The following is a 14976-nucleotide window of genomic DNA, read 5'->3' as shown; positions in this document are numbered from 1 at the left end:
CTTATATATTAATTTAGTATGTGGTTAGGTTCTACGTGCCGATCAATATTGGAACAATAAAATGTTGCAAGCGAGGGTTCCAATAGCCTCCCTTCCCTTCCACGTTCGCCATGTTGTTTGCTTTTCAGCGTACACGTGCGTGCGTGTATATTTGACATTTTCGCTTACCGAAATGTATGGCTAGGGTCGGCTCTGCGATCGTTGCGATTATATGGAAACAGCCTTTTTGGCGATTGTTTGCGATCTGCGATCTAAGATCGTCTCCGATCATATGGTAACCAGCCTCAGTAAGGCTGGTTACCATATGATCTCATTAAGGCTCAGTGATGATCTCAGTGATGATCTCAGTAGTCTCAGTATGATCTCAGTAAGGCCCAGTAAGGTTCCCAGCTTCAGTAAGGCTGGTTATCATATGATCGCAGAGGCTAGGGTTACAACTGCGGCAGAAATTTTCTGATCCAAAAAACAAATAATTATTAGTCAAACGATGAATTTAATTTCGCGCATTGAATCACTAACTATCAAGGAATAATCAGTAGTGAGAGAACTAATCACATTCAAAATAGACCACGTCCCATCTCATTAATGTTGGAACGTTGTATGTATTCAACTGCCCAGGATTGGGTCAAGAAAGAACCTGTATATCTTCCGGTAAGTTCAACAAAATCACAGAAGGGTCACCAATACCTTTGTTGAACGACATGTCAATATAAAATGCTGATTTTGTCTCTGTTCTCTTTTTTTTTGTTTAGGTTCACAAGCAACTCCTAACATGCAAGTCGAGAATAGCGAGACTTGATAACTGAAGGTAAATTGGCCTCCTTAAAGATATTCCAGTGACGAAGGCTAACGCTTGAAACAACAGCACTCGAATCTCTTTACTGTGGCCAATTTACCTTTAGTTATCAACTCTGTTGATAAACCAAACAGTCGTTTCTATTTCCCAACGACGCAGCACCACGTTTTCTTTAGAAACTAACCCCCCCATCCATGAGTAAAATTCAGTCGACCACTCAGGTGATCACTGAACACAGAGGTAAAGATTAACAGTAAAAGTTAACATAGCCACATGTAACTAAAACTAAAAACGTACTACTTAATGTCAATAGTTTTAAAAGGCCGCAAGTTACGTCTTGGGCGTATAATAAAATTCACTTATTTAATACAGGATGCCCACGTGCAGTCTGACGACTGATGGCGGAAATATGAATGAGCAGGCTCATCTTTTAATTAAATATCTTGTCTTCTTCAAATACTACGAACTACTTTTTTTTATTTTAAGTACCTAATACCTCCAAAAGCGGGATTATTAGAGGAGGAAGGAGCTTAAAGGGTGCACTGCAAACAGTGCTTGCCTTTCAAATTAAAGGTGACAGCGTAGAGATATTTAGAGGATTCATCCCTTCTGTTCGTTTGACGACCATTATGAATTTAACATCTTGAGGTTTTGTAATTTTGTAGCGTACGCGTCCGCAACGAAAGATGTTCGCTTATTGGTGACAGATCTAGAGGTACAAAGGGGAAAGGATAATTAGCGAAATGACAGGACCGCAATGTGGTGTCGGTTTGCTGAGGGGAGGGGGGGGGGGGGGTGTTATTAGCGAAGAATCAATTCTATTCAAATCAACTCATAAATCGAGGACAAAAACAAGTTTAATTTTCATAGCAATAACTCTTACTCCAGTTCTGCAAAAGGGTAGACCTCAACAACAACAACAATAAAAACAAAGTTGTAAACTTCAACTAACAAAAGAAAAGAAAATATTAGGTTAACCAGAATTGAATTTGTTAACAATAATCTATCACGGGAATAAATGCGAGGTGTGTCAATTAACTCCAATGATGTGAACAAAATGAGATATTTATCAGTTTTAATTTGTGATCAGTTTTTTGGTGTGTAGCTGGTTGATCAGTATACTATCGTAAATTGTATCCGATTGCGTGACGTGACGAACCAAAGAGACTACTGAACCATATACATACGTCTTTCGCAGCTCTCTTTTAGATCACTTCAGTTTAGAAAGAGCTTCCATTAGTGAAAATAGTACAATGGACGGTGCTTGCAAAATTCAATCGAAAAATAGGTGATAATTTAAGGCACAACTGTAGCATGTGTTGGTTATACGGTCAAACCAATATCTTGGTATATTTAGCTAGCATGTAAAAACACTTGGATTGTTAGTAACCTGAAGGAGAATTTCTAGACTTAAGCGTTTATGTAGGATGTAAAGTGTAGTTTGTTTAGCACTGTCTTGATTATTTTTACAAATTGAAATAATACAGTACCAAATGATCACCAACTTTGAGGTAAATTTACATTATCAGAAGGAGCCTCGCTGGCACATTCTTTGCCTATGACGCCAGGTAGACATTTTGCGTAGGATTCTACCAAGAGACTATGAGGTCTCTTGATTCTACTAAATCTCGAAGTGGTTGGCCTCAAAGTAATTTTGAGTCTAAACAAGCTAAGGCAGATAATGTGAGGCCCGCCTTTAAAGCGAAACAAGAGTAAGACGCGTACGCGAGGCCGAGGTGCTTAACAGAGAGAAGAATATTTATTAAGACATCGGACTTCAAAACGGGGGTGGGGAGGGAAGAGGGAGGGCATATTAGAGGGGAAAGGAACTTAAAAAGGAAAGAGACGACTATAGAGATCTTTTACATCGAAAACCTCGTATTATCGTACTAGATAGCGATAGATATTCTCATTTAACATCAAAATAAACGTAGTTTTACCTTAAATGTTGTGTGTTGTCGTTCCTGAGGTTGAAGACGGCGATTTTAGCCATTTGAAGGGTTCGGCGTTGAACGTTCACTCTTCTATTACGCTCGAGTGAACGTTCAACGCCGAACCCTTCAAATGGCTAAAATCGCCCGTCTTCAACCTCAGGAACGACAACACACAACATTTAAGGTAAAACTACGTTTATTTTGATGTTAAATGAGAATATCTATCGCTATCTAGTACGATAATACGAGGATTTTCGATATTCCCATACATTGCCTCTATAAATTCAAAATACAGTACAAACGGTCACATAGTTTGTGTGGGCGCCCTGTGGACTCGGGAGACCGGGATTTTTTTCGTCTTCAGAGGCCAGGGAACACTGAAGCTGTTAAAAGACGACAATGACACCTACCGCCAATTGTTGAAAGAGCGAACAACTTTATCCACTGGACAAAATGTGTTGGTTGGAGTACATTTTGCCCGCTGCATAGCGAATTATCCACTGCATGGGTAGTCTCTGGGATAAATAGGGGAGAGGGAGGGGGAGGAAGAAAGGGGGGGGGGGGGGGATAGACCAAACAAAATCTCGAAGATAAACGTGTACATGTTATTTGCTTCGAATTCGGTGTGGTTTGTTAGCCAGGGGTGAAATGAACTCTTATTATCTCGTAAATCGACAGTGAACAAACATCAACAGCAAAAAACTTTATTTACACGTCAAAAAAACTCTTAGGTTGTGTTCGATTGACCTTATTCCGGAATAAGTATAAGTGGAATAGCTCTTATATATTTAATTTTAAGAAATTTCGGACGCGAATTCTGCAAACTATCGCTGACACATGAGAATTTGAGAGCTGTCTCCGTACTCCAGTAACTTCTAAAACCTCTTATGAGTGAGGGATTTCATCGTTGTATGTATTCCTATTAAGGAATAGGGTCAATCGAACGCAGCCTTACAGTTTTGCAAAAGCATAAAAAGGTAAACAAAGTAACATATTTTTTAAATTAATTAATGGACAAAGGAAACAAGCTAAAAGTTAATATATTTGAAAGTCACAACGGACTGAATAACGATCTAACAAGCTATAGCTGAGAGTGCCAGCACCAAGATTTATTTACATGACAATAAACTCTTACAGTTTTGCAAAAGCATAAAGCTAAACAAAAATACAAATTAAGTAATTAACGGATTAGACCTAGGTAAGTAATTTAAAACTGAGTCACAATGGACTGAATTCATATTGATCTAACAAGTAAGCTAAGGCAAGGGGAGATTGACTTCGTCGTCTCACTGTATTATTTATTAAAATAATGAGTTATTCGTCATATTTTTTTCAAGTTTTGTACTACTTAACTAATTGATATCAGGAAATTAATACTGTATGCTCTCTTGGTATGCTACTGCTCAGTGATAAGTATAAATTACGACAATAGGAAAGAAGGTAAATTTCGGTTGATCCTCGTTTTCGTTGGATGTACATAAAGCGAGGAATCTACTGTTTCTATAATTATTTTGTTCACTTTCAGTTATAATGGACTAATTCATAGATTCACTAATTCCATTTCCTAGTTATTCAACAGAGAACTACGCCGGACAGATCAATATTCTTAATTCTGTTTTATATTTGTCAGGATATTCTGGCCTCCTGGTTTTTTAAGAGTTTGCCGCCAACACGAGATACATTTCTTTTCAGTTTCCTGGAAAATGAAACTGCTATACATTGTTCAGGGAGGGTGACCAAGTTTCATGGACGTACGAAGGACTGAGTCTAGTTGTTAAACCCAAAAAAGTCTATCAGGCTAAAACTGGACTCAAAATTATTTAATCCAAACAAGTCAGTGAGCTTTAATTTCAAACAAAAGAAACATTTTCCCACACTCCCATACCTCCGACACTGATATGACTGAATACCTCCTCCCGGGTTGGGGAAGGATACATTTTCACTTTTTATGCGGACCAAAAATATTACTCGAATCTCAGGTTAGTAGGCACTGTTAGATGCGTTCGGTTTGTTGCACAATTGTTAGGCTAAAGCCTTTAACCGATAACATTTATTTTCTTATTTTTGGCGCAATAATTTAATGGACAAAAACTAGTTTTGCTTTCACACCCTGAGCCATAACGACTCGAAAATTTTCCAAGTGTTTTCCGTATCTAAATTTCCCGGCAATTTGCTTTCCTAAGAATGAGCTGAAACGTGAACAAAAAACCTTTCATAATACAATTCAAGTACTTCTAACATTCCAGCAGCACGATCGAATTTCACAGAAGACACCATTCGGAAAACAAGACAAATTTCCTACTCGATCTTACACACAGACGCGCCATGGCTGCCGATAGTCGAAATATTTGTTTATGTGTTTTAAGTTTTACAGTAAGTTTTGTCAAATGCCTTAAATATCTATGATAAGCCCAACTTGAATTTTCAGTTGCCTAGACACTGCTTCGGTTGCCTCTGCACTGGCAACGTTCCCTGTCGGTAGTGTGACCTGCAGTGGCCCCAGTAAAGCTTTGCAGCTTACATGACACCAAGAGGGATGTCCTGAACTAATGCGGGCTGGGATCTACCACGCAAAAGTGAAACCAGAGCTCTTTTGAACTCTGGCATTCTAAACGTATACAATATTGGATTAACAAGAGAGTTTGCTAAATATAAAAATGAAAAGGCATTATATAAATGATAACGGGCTGAAAGAGAAAGGGAAGTAACAGACGAATCACCAAGCCGGACAAGATAAAACATAACATAGGGCAACCACAACATTAATGATACCACAGTCATAGTGAACAATGTCTTTGTCAGTTTTTGCTCTCTGCTTACTGCACCATGATGCTGAGGGCGGGCTCCACAATTAATTTTAACAGCAATGGAAACGTAGGAAACAATGATAAAAAATAGGCAAATAGAAATGAAGGAATAGAAAGACACAAATAAATAGAAAGCCTGGTTATAATCTCCAACTTTCAAAATAACTTGGTATGCAATTGAATATAGTCCAGCTGTAACCCAAATGAGCGCAACAGCTCCTCCAAACACCCACTTTTTGATGAGGCGATGCTTGAATGGACGAAACGTGGCGTGCAACCGTTCCAAAGAAATAGCAGCGAGGTTTGTTATAGACGTTAACATAAATGTGTAGTACAAGCCAAATATTACGCTACTCCAGTGTCCAACATTAGACAAGATGTGCTGCCAGAATTTACCATAAACTCCGGTGATAAAGAAATTCAATGCTCCCACATATCCTCCAACGAACATATCTGCAACTGCCAGGCTGATCACCAGGTACATGGAGCGCTTACGAAGACCACGGGTTTTGGCAAAAACGATAATTGTAAGGATATTAAGCGTTACTATAGCAACAGACTCGGTCATGAGTACTGTAAGCCAGGCAATGCACTCAGATGAAGAGAGCTCCAGGAAACTTGTTTCATTTTGTCTTCCATTTTGCTGATTGGAAGAATTAACCATCTGTAGAAGGAATCGAAGGAAAGAAATTGCATCAGAACTATAGAAGGATAAAGTACAAGTTTTAGTTAAAAATACATATATACGTTACCACACAAGTAGTAGTTTTTCGTCGTCGTCACCCGGCCGTTTAACAAAAAAAGCCGCTGGCTCTCACTAAATTACTCTACGACGATTCCCAACCTTATTGTTACTTTTGTTTGCTATTGAGACATAAATTTGAAAAACTTAGTCAGCAGAAAGTTGTGTTATTAATTTTGGCTGACCTTTGCTGGGCATGTCTAAAATTCAGTTTTTTTAAAGTTCTAAGTTGTTCTAAAAAAATCCTGCGAGTATAACGGCCTGCAGTGTACGTTATTGCTTCCGGCTCGTGTGAGAATTTGTTGTGACTTAGTTCTGCGTGTCATAAATAGATCAATTTATTCAGAAGCAGTTTTAGTTTTGCACAGACTGAGCAAAAACGTTTGGAAGTGGTAGAAGGTATATTCAGGCGCTCGGTTAAGGTGAAATGATTAGCAATTAAACCTTCCATTGCTTTCATGTTAGTAATCTGTAACACTGAGTATTAAAGCGCTAACTACACAACGGCTCACTAAAAATTGTACAAAGACAAAAATATCAACGCTTTGATTTGCGGATAGTTTTAAAGGGGTGTATCAACCGAATATAGCCGTTGAAAGACAAACAATATCTAAGCTGGGTTTTCCTGCAGTAAACGCGTATAGGGCAAAATAAGGCAACATATTACATCAGTATTTCATTCGTGTCGCGGGTATTGCGATATAAACCAACGGTGAATGCTAGCAAGGACAAACACCACATTGACTCAATTCTGCGCCTTCTAAAAAAGAGCAAACGGACGCTGTTTCGTTTTCTCCTTGAAAAGATGGATTTCCACTGTCGCGTAAACTTTACGTGCTTACTGACGTAAAGTTAGTTGGCTTTAGCCACGTAAACAAAATAAGAAGCGACATATGAACGGTGTGCGTAGACGTAAAAGAGTTGAACAACGTTCAACTTTTTACGGTTGCTTACGCGGCTCACACATCGCCTCTTATTTTGTTTACGTTCGTAAAGCCAGCTAAATTTACATCTGTACGCACGTAAAATTTACCCGACGGTGGAAATCCTCCTCAAGAAGCGATGTATGAACGACTTGCATAAACGTTAAAAGTTGATCGTTGTTCAACTTTTAACGTTAGGGACTTTAAGATCCAGGAACGCGGACGTCGTCAGAGGCGACCGGAAGTAAAAATCAACTTTTGCAGTTCAGTGCGCATGACAAAAAGCCCAGACTGCCGCGTTTTCGCTCGCCACGAACGTGACAAATGCAGTTTTCGCGTCGTTGATAAAACGTGAGTACTTTGATGGTCTTTCTGGTTTTAATAGATCTTTTTATTGTCACTATTTACGTTTTTTCGAAGGTTTAAACATTCATTGTAGTAATGCTCGCTTAAAAAGTTAATCTGATTGCTTTTTCTTCAGATAAACAAGCAAATTCGGTGGGGACTGTCATGGCATGTTCAAAGCCCAAGTGAGTGTAAATACGCTTAACATATTCTACAGGCATCTAAATTACCACCCTTTTGTTCCTTTTTGTTTGCCATTTCTTGACAACTCGTATTATGAAAGGGAGTTTATAAGAAATGTATTTTTAATTGTTTGCGCTCCATGTAGAAATGAAATAAGCCTTGAGCACAACAATTATAAAACCGAATTATGTTTATGTTAGGTCAATTTTTGAAGTAACTGCTACTGAAGCATGGAAAATTGCCCGAAGGTTTGTTTATTGTACTATTCTTTCATTCTCGAAAAGGGTCCCTATTAATCTCAATATTATTCCCGCTTCAGATGCACCAAACATAAGCTGCGAATTTTGCAATTTATAATTTATTTGATGAATTTATGTTTCCATATGATAGTACTGCCTCCCTTTTACTGAAAGCATAACAGAAAGTAAAAAATTCGGCCTTACTACTGGTAATCTATGGAATAATTTCGTCAAGCCAAATTTCCTTCTCTGTCGATTTTTTTTAATATACAGTGTTTTTTAAACATGCATATTAAAACACTGTATATTTATTGCATTGCAGGATTATGAATTGGACTCCCTTGCATGACTTGCTTTTATGCCAGGAAGTAATCAAGGGCGGATCCAGGGGAGGTGAAATGGGTGAATTTTCACCCCCCTTTTTTTGAGCCCCCTTCCTTTTTTTTTTTTTTTTCCTTATCCGTCAAATATTGAAATAATATTTGATTTCTCTAATTGAGGTGGAGAATGTGCATTAGCGATGACTGGTTCTACCAATCAATTTATTCATTTTGAGCCTGTTGAAATGGGGTTGACAGACCTACACGACTCCCGCTGTGTGCCCATTGTGTTGATAAAAGCCTTTATAATTTTGCTTTAATAAGCATGTCTTTAAGCGATTTCCCTTTTCTATAATAGATAAAGGGAGGTTCCTTGTATATCTCTCTTAGTAGCGGCTGGTTTTGTATTAAATGCCATTCAGTGTCCATTAGAATATTTTTCAAACATGGCAGTGATGGTTGAAATTGTGTCACGAAGGGTAGAATTTTCTTGTGCACTTTCTGTTTTTGTGTAAGAGCGTTCTTCCTTTCTGCGAAGTTAACTTCGGAGAGGATTTTGTCCACCAGGTTACTAGGATAAGCTCTCGATACCAGGCGCGTTTTAAAGTTTTTAATGTTTTCGTCAAACACTACTTTAGAAGCGTTTGTCCTCAGAAGTGCCTGCTGGGTGGCAGCTGTTGTAGTTTGTGTACTGAAATGTTTTAGTAGGTTTGTAATGTGTGCGCACGTCGAGAATCGATTCTTTCTCGAATCTCTGTCCCTTATAGACTGTTGTATCCAAGAATGTTGTTTCTTATTGTGAGACTTCAGCGGTAAACTTTATGGTAGGATGGTACGAATTTGCTTGCTCAATGAATTTTCTATTTCTTCTTTGTTTGTATCCCACAAGTAAAATACATCGTCAATGAATCTTCTCCACATTAGTGGTTTGTGAACGCTCTGCCTTAAGATCTCCTTTTCTATAGATGCCATAAAGATGTTGGCAAAAGCTACTGCCATTTTAGTGCCCATGGCAGTTCCGTGTGTTTGGAAGGAGTTCTCCTTCAGTATAAGGCTGAGCATTTCTCTGAGGAAATTTGTAGCTATAGGAGGGTTATTGGCATGAAAGTTCTCGTATGCGTTGCATACTATAGTGATTCTTTCAGTCCTCCTGTGGGATATTCGTGTAAAGGCTAGTGACATCCATTGAACTAGAAAAGCGTTTCTAGGCACCCTAGTGCTTTCAATAAACCTTATGAAATGTGTCGTATCTTTTAGAAACGAGTCCTGTATTTGTGCTATTGGCTGAAGTAGTTTGTCTACGAATGATGATAGGCGTTTTGTTGGGCCATCACACCCAGATATGATAGGTCTTGACTTCCGACTAATGTCGGTTTGTGAATTTTTGTGAGGGTATAAAACACTGGGCTTCGAGGCGGATTTGGTGTTAGGTTAAACCATTTAACCGTCATTTCGTCTATGCACCCTGCTTGATGAAGGGCATTAATGAGGTGTTTAACTCTCTGGGATGTGTCTCTAACCATTGGTTCGTCTAGTGGCTGACAGTTATTTCTATCATCCAATTGTTTCTGTCCGTCATTGATTTTGTTTTCTCCGTTCATAACGACGGTTGTTCTGCCTTTATCTGCTTTTTTGAGAATAATTTCTTTGTTGTTAACGTTAATAAGCTCCTTGAGAGCTCTTCGCTGCACAGACCTCAAACACCTCAACCAGGCTTTGGCTCTATAAAAAATTACATTATTACAAAAATTCACCCCCCATTTCAAAATCCTGGATCCGCGCCTGGTAATATGTGTCAACCCCTACAGTGCGAAAAAAAAATCTTTGCAGCGTAGTGCATTGTGGCAAAAAATTGCAGATAATCTGAACGTAGTTAAAGATCCACACTTTAATGTAGAAAAGAGATCTGTTCGTGATCATATTGGTATCCTAGTGCAGCGATTTAAGAGACAACAAGCACAAGAATTGAGAGAGAGTGGAATATCACCCGAGCGTACAGAGCTTGATGCTGCCATCGAACAAATCATAGCTTTTGAGGAATCTGCTGACACTGAACAGCAAGAAGCAAATGATGAAAACAGGGAGAAGCTTCAGGCAGACAGGAAAAAGGCAGAGGATGTGCGGAAGAAAGCGATGGAAACAATGGGAGAAACAAAGAAAAGGAATTCTGAAGAAGAAACTACTCAAGCAAAGAAGAGCCGACGGAATGGAAGTGGGGCAGTGGAATACCTGAAAGAAAGAGCAGATCAAGAGTTGGCATTTAAAGGACAAGAGCTGGAGTTGAAAAAGAGAGAGAACGAGAGGCTAGAAAGTCTCCAAACTCAACAAACACAGATGTTCAAAGCCATGATGGACCAGCAACAGCAGCAAACTCAGGCCTTGATGTCTATAATAGAAAAACTTGTTCGCAAGTGACTTTCAAAGAGTGACTCATTGAAGTGGTCATTAATGTTGTGTTGTTGTTCTTATAACTCAGGCCTTGATGAAAAGCTTGTTCACAAGTGACTCGTTGGGGTCCTCATTAATATTGTGAACTTTTATTTTCCTTAACAAAAGATTTATTGTGTTACATCTTGATTAATTCATTTGATGCTGTTAAAAGCCTTCCTTTTGTAGGAAAAATTTGAAAATTGTAAACCTTATTATTGATTAAATACTTTAACATGTTACTGGTGCTGCAACCAATCGGGCACTAGATTGAACCATAAGAAAAAACACCAATCACAGCTTCTGGTTACTTCATCTTGCCCATCTGATTGCTTTTTCTTTCCAACATAACAAACATTCCTAGTGTTAATGGTTTGCTTGTGACAACGGCATGTTGAAACCTGTTATACATTTTGCACAATAATTATAGGTGCTGAATATAATATTTTGAAATTTCAGTTCGGTATTGTTGTGAGTATACTTGCCTTCTTAGAAAGTACCACAGTCTTTACTCTTTACTTAATTAATTAAGCAAAATAGTCCTCTACTGAAGGAGGATCAAAGTCAAAGAACTGAGATGTGGTGTTTCCATAGAGGCAAGTCAATGCATTGTGTAGAAGTGAACACACGATATACATTTTGCCCACTTGACTAAGACCAATCTTTAAGTTCTTTTTGAAGTCCAAAAATTTGAAATAGTTTATTATGTCACCAAATAGCCACTCAACAGAGGTGCGAACAGCACTCATCGAACTGTTGTAAGCTTGCATCTGTGGAGTTAACACACGATGCCGGAAAGGTGCTTGCAGGTGGACCCTAAGAGGATATGCTGGATCCCCATAAATACACATTGCTTCTCCAGTAGTAGAGAAAGCATTCATCTGGAGGCTGTCATACAGGTGGGACTCTCCTAGCATTGCTGCATCATGCTTTCTTCCTTCTGTTGAGCAGAAAACAATTAACCTCTCTAAAATACATTGTTATACATGAGGTAGTAAGTGACAGGGTCGAGGGTGGAGTACTCTGGGTGGGTGGCAGGGGTGGATCAAAAATCTTACGAAAGGGGGGGGGGAGGGGTTGTCAGTCAGTATGAGTCAATACGGGGTCCAGGGGGACATGGCACACCTAGAAAGTTTGAAAATGTACATTATAAATAAGGTATTTTCAGCATTTTCACCCTCTTATAGGGAAGGGGGGGGGGGGGGGGAGGTTGCAACCCCCCTCAACCCTCCCCTGGATCCGCCCCTGGGTGGTGAGTGACAGGATCTAGGAGGACTGCGGTATAAGCTAAAAACATTTAAAGTTCACTGTACATGCAGTACAATTAGCATAATATGCTTCATTAATTGAATTTAATTTGGAACAGTAAGGAGTGACTCACCTACTGGCCCATAAAGATGTGCAATTAGGCCATTTGGAACAACAACAGATTGGAATTTAAGACTATGCACACGCTTATGCCCGTTGTAAACCACTCTTTGGTGTTCCCCTGGTCGAGAAATAGGGCGGACAGTTCCATCCACGAAGCCAAAGCAATTTTGTAATGATGCTCCTTTGTTGGAAATTACTTGTGCATAATTCTCCAGCTTGATGGGACTTAAGACGTTTGGATTCCAATCCATGATGCGCTGTCTCTGGTTGTCGTAGATAAAATCCATCACAGTGTTATTGATCATGCACAATTCAGGGACTGGCCTTCCAAAGATGGGTATCATGTCGGAGTAACGACAGGGGTAGGCAAATCGCTTCAGCAGGATGCAAAGGCCTTTTGTTCCCTCGCAGACTGTTCCTTGCTCACACGTGAAGACGGCAGGAATGTCAAGTGCATCTACTAGTCGGGGAATATGGTGTTTTTCTACTCTGAAGTTAGCTTCGCACTCGGCTTCATTCTTGTCTGGTAAATGAATTCTAGGATAGTCTCCGTAGGGAAAATCCAAATTATCTGACGTATATTCTTCATGAAGCAGTAAGAACTCGATATCATCTATAAAGCCACTTGCATGACTTAAAAACAACGCTTCTCGAGTTTCTCTGAAAGAAGCCATGACTTCCAAGTTAGGAAAACAGCTCGCGTTGTCGCTGGCATTCAAAACAAATTCTTAACTTGACTTTCCCGCCACGAACGCCGTACGCTCCCCCCAGGCCCTCTTCGACCATCGCGTTCTTCATGGCGTCCGCGTTCCTGTATCTTAAAGACTCAGTTTACGCACGCGGCTCACCGTCATCGTTTCTTATTTTTTTTAGCTAAATTTACGTCTGTAAGCACGTAAAATTTACGCGACAGTGCAAATCCACCTTTAGAGATCACACCAGTAGAATTATGGCTGGCAGTATTAATTTCACGCTCGTTCAGTCTTTAGTAAACCTGACAACACAGTGAGGAAATTTTGTTTCACATAAACTGAATCTTTCTTCATTCTCGCACAAACGAATCATTTTTCGTGGCAAATTTTTTCATGATTGAGCAACATCTGTTGCTGATTCTTTTTGTTTTCGCACCAAATGTTTCCCGGTTTACGCTAGAAGGAAACTTGGTCTTTTGGATAAACAAACTTTTCCGCATTTTTGGGCAAGTCAGCCCCAAACAACTTGAGAATTTTTGGTGGTCGATTCACACCATGTCGTTTCTGAGCTAGAGACCTTACAATAGCTGACCGCCTTTCAATTTTGTTAAATTTATCGCTGTTTTAGTAACGCTATACACAATGGAACAAAGCTCAAGAGCCATGCAAATTCCAAATAATATTTTTTTATGAAAAGAGGATTAACAAATAATATTTTGAGGCCTTAAGTTGGGTTTTCATTTTATCAGTACTCAACTTCTTTTATTCCTGTTAAACTGTGCAAAATAAAATCCTGCTTTATGCTAAGATCCAGAGTTAAGGAAAATTTGACAGTAATAAACATTTGGAAATTCGTAAAAGAATTACTAATCCTTCCCGTTTAATCGTCATTAGAATTTTCATACATTTTATTTTTACTACAATCTAAGAACCAACACACCAGAACAGCGGATATAAATCCCATATAAACAACAATATATTATTTTTTTGGAAATATCTTCTATATATTTGCAATTGCATCCCGACAAAAAGTGAAGACAAACGCAGGCATGCCGGAATTAATCAAGATTACACAGTAAACCAGCATTGCTTGTAGGTTCTGGTACTAACGCGTGTGAATAGGTGAACGTTACCGGGTAGGACATCGCCAAAGAAAAGGCATCACTTGAACTTTCGTAACTATTATCAAGATTGGTTTCGTTAAGTAAAGGCTTACCTTAGGGTTCTTTATCGACACAGAACGGCGCTTGCAAAATCCAGTTGAAAAGAAGCTGACAAAAATTTACGGCTAACTCTAGCTGCGAATGTGTGCTGCGAGTTATGAGTTGGCCATATAAATATGTCATAAACAATAAAGCACTTGTCGGATTATATTAAGTTTTACGAGCCAACTGTCAACTGATAACTTTCGCGACAATTACTGAGATTAATCGTTTATGAAGTATAACGTTTGTCTCATACCAACTGTTTGTTTAATGGACTCTATTAAGCAGACTTGCCGGGCACGATGCGAAATTGCCTATGGCACATAGGTAGTCGTATTTCGATGTACTCTGCTAAATCTCGTGGTGGTTTCAAATCAGATTAATCAGAATCTAAACAAGCTAAGCCAGAGAATATAAAGTCCGGCTTCAGAAGCAAAAGTAGAGACAGATTCCAAACGGTTATTCATAAACAGGCGCACCTGTTTAATTTGTAACTAATGCTAATCATCGCCTTTCGTTAGAACTGTCGCCTTCCACTTTTAGTCAAACACGTACGTTAGTAAGGGTAATAACACTTTCTAATTGATATAAACGGCGTATGTATGCCAGAAAACCCAGTAGTGAATGAATATTCTATGTATATATAGATATATGCAAGCTAATGAAAACGTTGTTATTTCACATAAGCTTTCTCTTTATGAACTGACTATTAAAATGTTAATACTCAGTTAATTAAAAACTTCCTCAAAATAAAGTTTTACCCTCTTTTTGCATAATGTCAGGGAAGGTAGATCAACAGTGGTGGTTCTTTATCGACACAGAACGGCGCTTTCAAATTGATTGAGTTAAAAAGAAGCAGAAAATACATTTAGGGCCAACATTAGCTGCGAGTTATGAGTTGGCCATATAAATATGTATAAACAATAAAGAAGTTGTCGGACTATATTTAGTTTTTCGAGCCAACTGTCAATAACTTACGCGACAATTTCTGG

General features: G+C 38.9%; 3 protein-coding genes and 1 long non-coding RNA gene across 4 annotated transcripts in view; 2 read left to right on the top strand and 2 right to left on the bottom strand.

The window, feature by feature from the left end:
• The window catches only part of LOC146449009 (uncharacterized), a 53172-nt gene extending 52004 nt beyond the window's left edge, over positions 1–1168 (top strand). Inside the window, exon 3 of the long non-coding RNA XR_014860830.1 lies at positions 1057–1168. This is a non-coding gene — a long non-coding RNA (uncharacterized LOC146449009). The remainder of the gene's footprint in view (positions 1–1056) is intronic.
• Positions 1169–4640: 3472 nt separating this feature from the next.
• The window catches only part of LOC146449004 (opsin-VA-like), a 47100-nt gene continuing 36764 nt past the window's right edge, over positions 4641–14976 (bottom strand). The window contains exon 2 of the mRNA XM_085102055.1: positions 4641–6201. Coding sequence (XP_084958181.1) covers positions 5248–6201 — 954 coding nt within the window. The 3' untranslated portion in view covers positions 4641–5247. The remainder of the gene's footprint in view (positions 6202–14976) is intronic.
• Positions 7403–11174, top strand: LOC146449008 (uncharacterized). Its single transcript, XM_085102049.1, has 2 exons — positions 7403–8336; positions 10074–11174. The coding sequence occupies exons 1-2, from the start codon at positions 8296–8298 to the stop codon at positions 10702–10704; spliced, it is 672 nt and encodes a 223-aa protein (XP_084958175.1). The 5' UTR covers positions 7403–8295; the 3' UTR covers positions 10705–11174.
• On the bottom strand, positions 11236–12761 carry LOC146449007 (uncharacterized). The gene is made up of 2 exons (XM_085102048.1): positions 12098–12761; positions 11236–11656 (listed from the first exon to the last, which is right to left on the bottom strand). Exons 1-2 carry the CDS (start codon positions 12759–12761, stop codon positions 11244–11246), a joined length of 1077 nt encoding a protein of 358 aa, XP_084958174.1. The 3' UTR covers positions 11236–11243.

This window comes from Pavona decussata, unplaced genomic scaffold (genome assembly GCF_977016875.1).
Source record: "Pavona decussata unplaced genomic scaffold, jaPavDecu1.1 SCAFFOLD_691, whole genome shotgun sequence".
NCBI classification, from domain to species: domain Eukaryota; kingdom Metazoa; phylum Cnidaria; class Anthozoa; order Scleractinia; family Agariciidae; genus Pavona; species Pavona decussata.
The sequence above is the reverse complement of the archived record's forward strand: the minus strand, read 5'-3'. Positions and strand labels throughout refer to the sequence as shown.

Excerpts from the sequence above, each read along its gene's own strand:
- LOC146449008 (XM_085102049.1), top strand. The coding sequence starts at position 8,296 with ATGAATTGGACTCCCTTGCATGACTTGCTTTTATGCCAGGA. Across the intron at positions 8,337-10,073 it reads GACTTGCTTTTATGCCAGGA|GGTAATATGTGTCAACCCCT; the intron begins AGTAATCAAGGG and ends GGATCCGCGCCT.
- LOC146449007 (XM_085102048.1), bottom strand. The coding sequence starts at position 12,761 with ATGGCTTCTTTCAGAGAAACTCGAGAAGCGTTGTTTTTAAGTCATGCA. Across the intron at positions 11,657-12,097 it reads ACATCTTTATGGGCCAGTAG|AAGGAAGAAAGCATGATGCA; the intron begins GTGAGTCACTCC and ends TCTGCTCAACAG.